General features: G+C 46.2%; 1 protein-coding gene across 1 annotated transcript in view; it reads left to right on the forward strand.

Moving 5' to 3' along the window:
- Positions 1 to 656: 656 nt before the first annotated feature.
- NHEJ1 (non-homologous end joining factor 1) overlaps positions 657 to 12,595 on the forward strand; it is a gene marked incomplete at both ends in the record, with an annotated part of 74,380 nt that continues 62,441 nt past the window's right edge. Inside the window, 4 exons of the mRNA XM_080799586.1 lie at positions 657 to 833; positions 1,511 to 1,723; positions 7,683 to 7,821; positions 8,628 to 8,686. Coding sequence (XP_080655712.1) covers positions 657 to 833; positions 1,511 to 1,723; positions 7,683 to 7,821; positions 8,628 to 8,686 — 588 coding nt within the window. The remainder of the gene's footprint in view (positions 834 to 1,510; positions 1,724 to 7,682; positions 7,822 to 8,627; positions 8,687 to 12,595) is intronic.

The following is a 12,595-nucleotide window of genomic DNA, read 5'->3' on the forward strand; positions in this document are numbered from 1 at the left end:
TATATTATATATTATTATATAATTATTACATAATAACTATATATAATATTATATATTATTATACATTGTTATATATTATTACATAATGTATGTATTATATATATGTATTTGAAAATCGGAGACCTAGAGTTTCATTTCTAGATAATGATCAAATAATTTGAATTTCCTGCTCATGACACTTATGACTTATGATGTTTTGTAAGACAAAATAGAAGACTATTCCTTCTCTTCTAGAAGTTCTGGGAAAGGGTAGCGTTGGTGTATTTATTAGGAACGTGATAAAGAGACAAGGATGACTTAGGTTTCCACCTGTTAGAAAGCAGAAATACCGAGACCAACAAGCCAAGGCTTAAACACTACAGAAGAAAGGTATTTTCATGCCCTTTAGGAACTTAATTTGAAAAATAAAATAAAATTCTAATTAGATTTTAGTGGCCAGGAGATAGTAAGGTTATATGTGGGCTGGTTATATGTGGGGGAGGATATAGGGTGGAGGTTGTGTGTGTGTGGGGGGTAAGATGTAAATGTATACCTTCTGTCTTATTAGGGAGGAGTCCTTCACAAGGCTGATTTGCTGTAGCACTGTTTGTGTGGGGCCACCGTCCCCAGGCCTATAGTGTCCTGGGGTACTTCCCTAAATCCAGACTCTTCTGCAGATGGAGGAGCTGGAGGAAGGCCTGCTGATGCAGCCGTGGGCCCGGCTACAACTTGCTGAGAACTCCCTCCTGGCCAAGGCGTATATCACCAGACAGGGGTATGCCTTGCTGGTTTCAGATCTCCAGCAGGTGTGGCATGAACAGGCAGACGCTTGTGTGGTCAGCCAACGAGCCAAGGTAAGCGCGAAGAGAAGTTCTGCTGTGGGAAGGTAGTGGATATCATTTCTATCTTAGTGAAGGTCAAGGGTATGTTCACATCAGCCAACTTGCTGACCTGTAGGTTGCCAAGGGATGAGGAATCAGGTTGAGACAATTCCAATGTCCTGCCCTTCTACCTAAAGCCCTGAGATCTATCTTTCTCTCTCTCTCTCTCTCTCTCTCTTTTTCTTTCTCTCTCTCTTTCTTTCAAGATTTTATTTTATTTATTAGGGGGAGAGAGAAAAAACTAGGGAGGGGGAGAGGCAGAAGCAGACTCCCCGCTGAGCAGGAAGCCCAATGAGGGAATCCATCCGAGGTCCGAGCCCGATGAGGGAATCTGTCCCAGGTTCCTGGGATCATGAGCCGAACCCAAGGCAGATGCTTAACCATCTGAGCCACTCAGGTGCCCCCGCCCAGGATCTTTCCATATTGTCTGTGTGTTCATTTTTGCACTGGATACAGTACAGGATAGGATGGTGAAGTAGGCCAGTCGCTCTCTGTTTTTGTTTTCTTCTTTCCTGTTCCCCTGTTTTTGTCTTCCCTTCCTCTCAAGCCCACTGTCTTCACTTTAGCCAGATTTTCCTTTGCTGGGACTTAGGGGAAAGTTGGTTTCCTTTTTGCACCCTTACTCTGTCCAACTTGTGTTGTCTTTTTAGGAGCTGAACAAGCGGCTGACTGCCCCCCCTGCGGCTTTACTCTGTCATCTGGATGAGCTGCTCCGCCCGTTGTTGAAGGACACTGCTTGCCCCAGCAAAGTTAGCTTTGTCTGTGACCACGTGGGCGAGGCACTGATACTGCGAGCGCGCAGTGAACTCTCAGGTCTCCCCTTTTATTGGAATTTCCACTGCATCCTAGCTAGCCCTTCCCTGGTGAGTGTAATTCAAATGTGGAGTTGGGGAGGGGAATGCCAGCTGCTTTGAGATGACTCTTTGGGTGCTCTTATTTTTTTGAGTTTGACATTCTTCTTTAACTGGAAAACTTTCCTTGACCAGACAGAAGGCAAAACAGATTCTTGACTGGTACATCCTGTCTTTGCAAAGGGACCAGGCAAAGGTTTGGTTTACCTGCTTTATTGGGTGTCTTTATTCATTACTTTATTTAATATTTATGAAGCATCTACTATGGGCTAATTGTTGGGTGTCCAGATCTAAAACAATACAGCCTATACCTAGAGTTCATCATCTAGTGAGAAGACAGACAGGGAATAGGTCAAAATATGGTAAATTCTTTGATTGAGGTAAACTCAGGATGATTAAAGGTCTGAAAAACCTTCTTGAAAAGAGAGGTTTTTTGTTTTGTTTTTTAGTGATGGGGAGAGGGGAGGTGGAAGGGGGAGAGGAATAGGGAGAGAACGAGTCTTTTTTTTTTTTTTAAGATTTTATTTATTTATTTGACAGAGATCACAAGCAGGCAGAGAGGCAGGCAGAGAGAGAGGGAGAAGCAGGCTCCCCGCTGAGCAGAGAGCCCGATGAGGGGCTCGATCCCAGGACCCTGAGATCATGACCTGAGCCGAAGGCAGAGGCTTTAACCCACTGAGCCACCCAGGTGCCCCAAGAGAACGAGTCTTAAGCAGGCTCCATGCCCTACAGGGAGCCCGACATGGGACTCGATTCTCACAACACTGAGATCACAACCTGAGCTGAAATCAAGAGTCAGACGCTTAGCCAACGGAGCCACCCAGGCGCCCCATTGAAGAGATAGTTTCTGAGCTGAGTTTTGAAGATGAGTAGGAACTAACTGGGAGAAGATCAAGAGGTCATTCTAGGGCATTTTGAGAGGTGGGGAGATGTGTAAGTGTGGGACAAGTGGGGGAATTTCCTGACTGCAGGGAGTTGTGGGAAATGAGGTAGGCAGTGGCCAGATTTTGGGGGATTCTAATGAGTTTGGATTTTATCCTAAAGGCAACAGAGATTCACTGAAAAATTTTAAGCAGGGGTTTAGCATGATCCAATTCATAGTTTATTAACAATTCATAGTTCATTAATAGTTTATTAACATAGTTTATTAACAGCAACAGGATAGATAATGCACCAGCATTAGATATCTTTCTGAACATTTCTTGTCACTGAATCCTCACGACTGTCCTGCAAAATAAGTGGTATTGTCCCATTTCCAGAGTAGAAAGCTGAGACTGAAGTCTCTCCAAAGTGATCCAACTGTTGATTTTAATTGAGTTTTTTGTGAAATTTCCATCCTTGTGCTAGTATACATCTTCTGCTCAAAAAACCCGTCACTTTTTCTAAGTAACACCAGGAGGTGCTGTTCCCTCAATAATGCTTGTTCTGGGACCAACACCTCTGCGCTGCCCTAGACGTCCCAGCCACAGCTAGTCCCACTTTGCATCACGCAGCCCTAGAAATTCAGAATAGTGAGACCAAGGACGTAGTTCCGCTAGGAGGCTGATGGGCTCTAGTAGTTTTTTATTTGCCCCCCAAATAATAAAGTAAAGAACACTTGTATGATGATGTTATCACTGAGAATGATATATAAAAGGAAAACTAGCCCTTCTAGGCAAATTCCTCTGGTTGGGCAGCCGCCATAAGAAAAGAAGCGTCAGTGTTTGGAGTGGAATGAGTCCTGGCTGGCCACGGGGAGACCATTGGGTAGTTGGTGAACAATTAGACTTTAAGGTAAAATAAAATACTTACTATTAAAAAAAGAATGCCAACCCAGGGAAACCCCTGAGGCTGAGGAAGCTTTATAGGGAAAATGTTAGAGCCAGCGGACACCGTCAAGGATGTAGGCGGACACTATTTCGGGCTTGTGTGTGTGTCCGTGAGGTCACACAGTCCTAATTTTTGTTTGTTTGTTACTCATTCTTGTGATAGTTTTTATTTCACTTTTTTTTTCAATGAGCAATTCATGCAAAAGGCAAACATTTCAAATAGAATCGAAGAAGGGTCTAGAGTGAGAAAATGGGTCCTTCTACTCTTCTCTCTAGTCCCTCATTTTCCTTCTTTAAAGCAACTACTGATATCAGCAACTACTGATTCCCGTTCTTAAAGAAAGCCGTAAGTAGGTTCGTATGTACGCGAGTATGCATATATACTTACACCATCAAATACCTATCTGGACGGACGTGTGCCTTTTCATAAATGGCAACAAGCTACCCGCACTGCTCAGTAGCTTGCTCTTTTCACTTAATTATAGAACTTAGAAACCGTAACATATTTAGAAAAGCTGCCTTAATATTCTTCACTGGTAACAGAAAGCTTTATTTGATGAATATATCAACATGTATTTAATTGACAGGCTACCGGTAGACACCTACGTTGTTTCCATTCTTTTGTTATTACACATAGTGACTCTCCTTGTAATTTATTTTTCCTAAGTGTAGATGTACAAGTCAATTCCCAGCAGTGGAATAGCTGAAACAAGGAATGTTTGGGGGCACCTGGCTGACTGGGTCGGAAGAACATGTGGCTCTTGATCTTGGGGTCATGGGTTTGAGCCTCACATCGGGTATAGAGATAGCTTAAATAAATAAATAAACTTAGGGGCGCCTGGGTGGCTTCAGTGGGTTAAGCCTCTGCCTTCGGCTCAGGTCATGATCTCAGGGTCCTGGGATGGAGTCCCGCATCGGGTTCTCTGCTCAGCGGGGAGCCTGCTTCCCTCTCTCCCTGCCTGCCTCTCTGCCTACTGGTGATCTCTCTGTCAAATAAATACATCAAAAATCTTAAAATAAATAAATAAATAAACTTAAATAAAAGGGAATATTTGTACCTTTAATCTTGGTCCTCTAATGCCAGATTGTCTTCCAGAGAGATTGCACATGTAAATTCCTACCAGTCACGCAGGAGAGTAGGAGAGTACAGCGGGCGGTGGTTTCACGCTAAGTTCTCAGGATGTGCGGGACAGCATGGGATGGCTAAAGCCTCAGGACTCTGCTTTCTAGCCCTTTTCCACTTCCAGCCAGCTTCCTTCGTCCCTTCTTCCTCCTCACTGTTCTTCCTTGTAGCAGATGTCATTTCTTTGGTGGTGTTGCTGTTATCTTTCCTTTCCTAATGTAATTCTTGATATTCCAAATTTTGACTTTCAAATTTGGCCATTTTATAATTTCTAGGAGTCACAGCTTCAGGTTTTTTTTGTTTTGTTTTGTTTTGTTTTCTTTCTTTTTTTGTTTGCTTGTTTGTTTGTTTGTTTTGTGGCAGGAAGAGCCCACAGGCTTTGGAGCCTGCAGGACTGAATTTGTCATTCAGCTCCACCCCTTTGACTATTTGTGTTACCTTGGATAAGTCATTGCATTTTTATGAGGTTTGGCGTCATCATCTGTAAAGTGGAGACGCCAGTCCTCACCTTACTGCTGATTTTAATTGAGTTTTTAGATTAAAGACAAGACCATACATAGTATTACTTAACTTTAGCATTATTGTGGCCCTTTGAGAGCAAATACTCTGACTCTCTATTTTTTCTTGAAAAAACTAAGGACCCTGAGAGTGCTTGGGATTAAGCCATTTTCACATCTGGGTGCTCCCAGAGCCAGGGCTAGAATCTAGATCTAATTCCCAGTCTTGTTGCCCTTGTCGCTGTATCCAAACCTGATAGAATTCATCTTGGGATTGCTAACTGCCATTTGGGTCTCCTGCCTCTGGCTTGTCTACATTTCAATGGGAAATCTGCAGATGTGGGGGGATGTTATAAATAGATTTCCTCTGGAAAAGATTGGAAACTCCTGCCTCCTTATCCATCACACTTCCTGACCTCCTTAACTGTTGTAAACTCTTCAGGGACAGAAACCTCCTGGGGTCACAGTATGTGTTAGGCACACAGTAGGTATTTGTTGAATTGATTTGTGAAACCACAACCCTTCATAGATCATTGTCTTTAAATGAAGGGGTGAGAATCCTCCTCACCTCCCCAAGCGCTTCAAGATTTTTCCTTGTAGTTTCTGTGGATTTGCTTTGAAACCCATTACTTCAGCCACAGGCCTTGTCCGAACTAACTGATCTCTGTTTTAAGTTAGTGTGTTAGTGGGCATCTAACTTTGAAATGAGTTATACCCCAGTGATTCAGAGTGATATAACCAATTCTGTGAAATTATTTGAGAAGTTGAAATATTTAACTGTTATTTATTTATTTATTTGGCTATATAGACATCGGAGTCTGATGAATAACTTCTGGCCTTACCGTGTTTAATTAGACATGACATTGATTAGTAACTGTTTCTCATTCTGTTTCATGTGGTCAGATTTACCACCACTCAAAGAGATGGCTGTTAAGGTGGGCTCCCAGAGAGAGGCTGGTTGTCCCCTTAAGGAGTTTCTGTTATTTGAGGGCTGTCACCAGAGGGAAGGCGATGCTGCTTGGTTACCAACTGGGATTACTTTTCGCTCCCTGCTCCAAACACTGACTTGCTTTCATCCGAGGAGTCCCCTGTTTCTCCTCCTGATCTCCCCCAAAGGGGACCAAACCTAACCAAACAATTCCTAGGAAAGAGGGTTGGGTCTGGAGCAGGTGAATGTTCCCAGAGCAGATCTTTGGTCTCATTTTGAGCAGTACTTCCTGCTTATCCTCAGGATCTGAACTGAGGACCAGGGCCAGCTTGGGGTGTGCAGCATGATGGCAAGAAGTGATGGATATTTACAGCTACATTTGACTTCCAGTCTTCTACTCTGCATCAGTACCCCTGCATTGGTCGGGTCCTGGTGCTGGTGCAGAAGCTGTGGGCTCTAACCCTTACCACCCCCACCTCCCCCAATCTCTTCTCTTGTGCTCTGTCCTTAGAGAAGTGTGGGGGGTGGGCTGACTGTGGCCAGTGGGCCAACTCTGGCTTGCTGCCTGTTTTTCTAAAGTTCCATTGGAAACCCACCACCCTCATGTATTACATGTTGTCTGTGGGCGCTTTCCTGCTGCAGCGGTGGAGCTGAGCACTGTGACGGCCTGTATGGGCCCCAGAGCTGAAAATATTGACCCCCTGGCCCACGCGGAATGAGTTGCTGACCTCTGATCTAGGGCATTTCTTCTTGGTGCCTCCTTGGGCTCATCTCCTTGGCAGGAGGGAAAGGGACCCCCAAAGCCTCTACTAGTCACAAAGATATTAATGATTCTAGTTAGTTTCTTTGGCTAAGGCTTTTTTCTTTCTCAGGTTAGTGGACACCTTGTGCGGGTGGATTAAGTGATTATTCTCTATAGTTATACATTATTACGTGAGGACACAGTCCCAATGGCACAACGGTGTGCTCATGCTTGTGTCCTTCTTACCTTGGAAGACACCTAGGAGCAAGGTGTGCTGGCGAGTTTCTTCCTTCCCAGGCTGGCCTCTCAGGGACTGGCTGGCTTCTGTCACGATGATCTCAGACTTTGTGGCCTTCCTGGGAGCAGAGTGAAACTCTGGGCTCATTCTGGGCTCTCGTCAGCCCTGAAATGGCTCGTAATCAGTATCTGGGTCTAATCTTGAGACTGATTCCAAGGCTCTCTACCGTCTGTTGCTTTTTGTCTTCTGTTATGTTCCAGCTAGCACACTCTATTTTAGCCACGCCTACTTTCCTGAAGTTCTACTTGGATCTTCGACTTTTATCTCTCAGTCTCTGTGGAGAGTTGAAGCAACACCTTTCTCTTACCAACCTTTTAAAATCACCACCCCAGGCTGCCTCTCCACGTGTTCTCCTCCATTCTTCCCACCCTTTTATCTAGGCTACAGAGAAAACCCTTGAACTTCTTTCACCTACCTATTTTGTTATTGTATTATTACAGTCATGCCAATGGGTTGCTTGCTTATGAAATGGTAAGTTCCTGTGAAAACATTTATTTTGCAGTATTTTTCTAGTTCCTAATATAGTGGGGAAAACTCTATTGCCTGTTGGCTGATTGATATCTCTTGCATGAAAGGTCTCCCAGCATCTGATTCGTCCTCTCATGGGCATGAGTCTGGCCTTGCAGTGCCAAGTGAGGGAGCTAGCAATCATGCTTCGTACGAAAGATCTAGAGATCCAGGACTACCAGGAGAGTGGGGCTGTGCTGAGCCGAGGTGAGAGGGCATTCTTTGGGGGTGTTGGGTGGGGAGTGGGACAGATGGTCAAAGGGACTCAGGAAAGGGGAGAGGCATCTGCATTAGAGGGGTGCTTCCCCGAGGAGGTGGGGTCCTGGGTCCTGACCGTAACTGGAGACTTGATGCCAGTGACACTTCTCTCTGCCTCAAGGACCCGACTGGCACCCAAGTGACCCATAGATGCTGTAACACATACAGCCCTGCCCTGGGCAATGGCAAGGACAGACCTTGGGAAAGGGCCAACAGCTGTATAAAACTGGGGGGAGGGGGCGGGCAACATACACTTGGGACCTTCTGAAGCATAGTTCTAGCTTCAGAATAAGAATGCAGTTCGAGGGGCGCCTGGGTGGCTCAGTGGGTTAAAGCCTCTGCCTTCGGCTTGGGTCATGATCCCAGGGTCCTGGGATCGAGCCCCGCATCAGGCTCTCTGCTCCGCAGGGAGCCTGCTTCCTCCTCTCTCTCTGCCTGCCTCTCTGCCTAGTTGTGATTTCTCTCTGTCAAATAAATAAAATATTTAAAAAAAAAATGCAGTTCGACCTTCGTCTTTGTGGCAGGAAGAACACCTAGAGTGTACATGCCACTGGACATGTCCTGTGTTGTGGATCGCCCTCTCCTCCGCCTCCTGTTCGCTCACATACTTTCATCCCTTCTCCCACTGGACTCTGGGTATTGCACGTGTGTGTGCTCCCTCCCCAGAAATCTTGGGCTCTGTTTCTTTTCCTTCTCACAGGCAGGAAACTCATCCTAAGACTAATATTTCTTTTCTGTATCCCTTCTTATTACAGATCGGTTGAAGACAGAGCCATTTGAAGAAAATTCCTTCTTGGAACAATTTATGGTAGAGGTAGAGTATATCATGATAAGGATTTCCTTTCCCCTTGCGCAGTTTTGCTTTATTTTCTCTTTCTAGGTGCCTGAGTACTGACTTGCATTTTGGGTGTTAGGTGGCTTGCGTGGTTGGAAAACCCTTTCTTGGGATAAGTTGCCTATAGAAAATCTGATAAAACTTGAGATGCCTGTGGGGAAGATGGGGTGAAATAAGGAGCAAGAATATAAAAGGCAGAAGTGGGCTGGTCAACATTTGTAAAAACATCTCTCTGTTCACGACCCTAGGAATTTCATTTAGAATTCCCTAACCTTGGAAAGTTTGGTTGACCAGTTGGTCCATTTTTGCTTGTTAAGATCTGATCGTAGATCTGGATTATGGAGCGTGGGGGTTAGTCATTATTACTGGTCTGGGCCCCTCCAACATCCCACAGCAGAGGAAGGTGAAAAGCACAGGGTTACCATTTGGGAACTGTCTTGTGGGCACAGTAGGCTGTGGAAAATCACAGTGTTTATACAAGGGGACTGGCAAAGGAATGAATGGGGAGTAGATAATTGTGGCCTGTCAGAAGCTCCTGCCTAGGTTTCCCTTCTAAGGATTAAGCTTGGCCAAAAGAAACATCTATTAAATGCCAAACAGGGGGAGTATTAATAATAGTGACCTTTGATAATACCAGTCAATATTGATCTTCTCCTTCTCTAACTCTTTTAGGACTTGTTGCTTGTACAGTTGGTACCTTAGCATTATTGCCCTTTTTTCTAATTATACATGTGACCCAAGTTGGTGCTTTACTATGTAAGCAAATAATGCTATTATAATATTGTGTTCTGTATAGATCATTCTTATTTCTGTCTTGCCATCTAGGCTACTTTGTAAACCCCTTGTGGACAAGGATTGTGACTCATATTTCTTTTGAACATGAAACTCATATTTTTCCCAGGGCTAGGCAGGAAGAAAGCAGGTGTTCTTGACTTGGAACCTTCTGTTCTGCCTCTGTACATTGGCTGAGCAAAGACGCCATCCTGCTTCAGGGCTTAACACTGAGAACAAAAAAGGCAAGTTGAGTGCTCAGTCCATCTACTGAAGCAGTCTAACTCTGGAGAAGAAGAGAAGCTCACACTGTTACATCTTGAAGTAGAATAGATTTCAAGTCTTTATGGGGAAAGAGAGACCATTAAACCTAGACTTGCCACAGAGAGATTTCCTTGGCCATTTTTCTGTCAGATAGCTTCCTCTGTCTGTAAGTGTTCGTATTAAGGAGGCTAACACAGGCTGGGGATGACATGCTGATTCCCTGCCCCAGCCCCTTAGCTAAACAATGCAAGGCTTATTCTTAGCCCAGCAGAAGGTCCCTTCCTGATCCGGTGCCCACATACCCCTCTAGCTTGGTTTCTTGATATTTTTCATTATGAACTTTATGCCTTAAGTCACAGAGAATGACTTTGGATTGCCAAAATGCCTTCCTCTAGCCTTTACGTCTTGGCATGCATTGTTCCCTTTATCTATAACGCCCAGTGCCCTGGCCTTATCTACCTTGTAAATTTCTATTAGTCTTTTAAGTGTGGGCTTTGACTTCTTTGGAGACTTTTCCAGACTCTCCCTGTAAAGATAATCCTTCTTCCCTGCTACTGTCATTCCTTGGTTCCTACCTCTGTTTTACCACTTATAACTGTGTGATAGATTCTGCCATTTATATGTCTGTGAGACTGTGCCTTTCTCCTCCGTTGATCTATGAACGATTTGGGGACAAGGACTGCGTCGAATGCATTTCTATGTCCCTGGTGCCGAGCACGGTGCGTAGAAGTAGCAGGTCCTCCATAAGTGTGTCGAAGATGTTGATAAACATGTGCTGGGAATGGGGGGTGAGGGGGATCTCATGAAAGTTGGGGAAGTGTGGCTTGTGGATACAGTGCTGCTTTGACCTCTGTATCTGGGGTCTTGGGTTCTTCTCCTGGTTTATTTTGCAGCTTTGGTTGAATCAGTGCTCCCAGAGCCTCTGTTTTCTCATTTGTCCAGTTGAAAGCTCATCTCTTCCATGCTTTTGGGGCAGGGGTGGGGGCAGGGCACAACCCTGCAGTTGTGGAATGAGAAAGCATACAGAAGCTAGGGGCAGCCCAGGAGGCGTATTGGTGTTTTGGAATCAATTACTTCATGAATACTGGTCTTCTCAGCGCTGGGTGGACCACACCCAAACCACAGAGACTTACAGAATTTTATATATCTGCAAAGGATCTGAGAAACAGGTAGCTGTAGTTTTCCATTTCCTGGGTGAAGAAGGTGGGCCTCAGACAGGGTAGGTGACTTGCCTAAGGTCATGTTGCTGTAGCAGGATGTTTAAGAGGAGGGATCATCCCTCTTCTGCTGCTCTAATGGGTGGTGCACACCAGTTAGAGGAGGGTGAAGGACTAGGATAGTGTGGCATTCTCCCAATCTCGCAAGGACAGGATCACTGCACTGCCCTCCGGGATCACAGAGTGTCCCTCGTACCTGCTAGAACCAGCTTCCTCATGGGACTGCAGAATTTCTTATGGCCACTGCACCTTTTCAGTGACTCTGCTTGTCTGGGGTCCTACAAACAGGACACAGAAGGGTCATGGGGTCACCCAAGACAGCTGAAAGGATGTGCCATCAAAATAAGCAACATAGGAAGATAAACAAACCAGGGACAGAGAGCCTGGGACGAAGGTGTGGGGGACGGGGGGGGGGGCGTGGGGCTGATGTCAGAGGGGCCACGCGGTCAGTGCTGGGGTCTGTTTTTCCTGGTTCTAGGGGAGAGGCCACAGAGATAGGGCACAGAGGGCAGTAGGACAGGGAGGTTTCTAGGATACTAAGGCCAGCAAAAATATTTAAGGGTTGACCAGGGGTTATGTCTTCATATTTAGTTCTTTTGTTTTTCCTCCCCCGCTCCCCCCCCCCAGCCTTGGATTTCACATTTCCAGGGAGCCCAAGGGGGCCCATCGATGGTGGCCTGACCAGAGGGGGCGTCCTGGCAGTGTTCTTCGAGTCAGCTGGGAGGAGCGGCTGCTGGCGTGCTCTTCATAGAGGGAAGATCCCCACAGAGAGCATCTCCTAGGACTGGGGGCTGGGAGGCACTATTCAGAGTGGGAGATGAGTCAAGGATTCGGGGACAGTTCCTGCATGGCCCAGGAACTGCGTGAGCGAAGCTTAGGAGGACGAGGCTGGCGTGGCCTTCTCTCACTCTGGTCCACTGGAGGGAGTTCCTCCCCCCAGCCCTGTCCCCGCCTCCCCCTCTCCATCTGGTTGCCATCAGGCTGTGCGGCTGCTGGCGGGCTCTTTATTTATTTATCCCAGTGTAATGGGGTGAGGAGGGAGCTGGCCTGAGGCTGGCATTCTGAGGCCATGCCACTGAGCCACAGGCGGTTGGCCTGGGTGTGTGAGTCACTGGGGCTGCGTGCTGCTCAAACCAGACGCGGCCAGGCTCAGGGACAGCAGGCAGCCCAAAATAGAGCCCCGCCCTCTGCAGCTGGCAACCCCTGGCCAGGAATCAGCCCTTGACACCAAAACCTGAGCAGTTGCATGAAGTTGGCTTCCTTCAGGGGTGGGGGTGGGGGGGCGCTTCACAGCGAGATCCTCTCCGTCCCTGTCTTCGGAGGAAACTATTGGGTCCGCCGGACACTCCCATTGCTGCATGCCATTTAATCTGTTCAGTGTAATACCTTCACCAATTTCTAGCGTGTACTTACAGTTATATAACTATGGTGGACACTGATTTGCTGAGCACCCTAAACGGTGCTCAAGCAGGTACTTCTAGTTGGGAAGATATTCCCTTCTGCTCTTAGAAAGCTAGGGGTTATATCAAAGCTTCCCCAGGAAAAGAGGAGGAATCCTTTAACCTGGAAATTGCCTTCTGGTTGATTTCATTCATGGAGGACAGCTTCTGCTCGGTTTCCTCGGCTGGCATCCCAC

The sequence above is a fragment of the Martes martes genome (genome assembly GCF_963455335.1).
Source record: "Martes martes genome assembly, chromosome: 3".
Taxonomy (NCBI): domain Eukaryota; kingdom Metazoa; phylum Chordata; class Mammalia; order Carnivora; family Mustelidae; genus Martes; species Martes martes.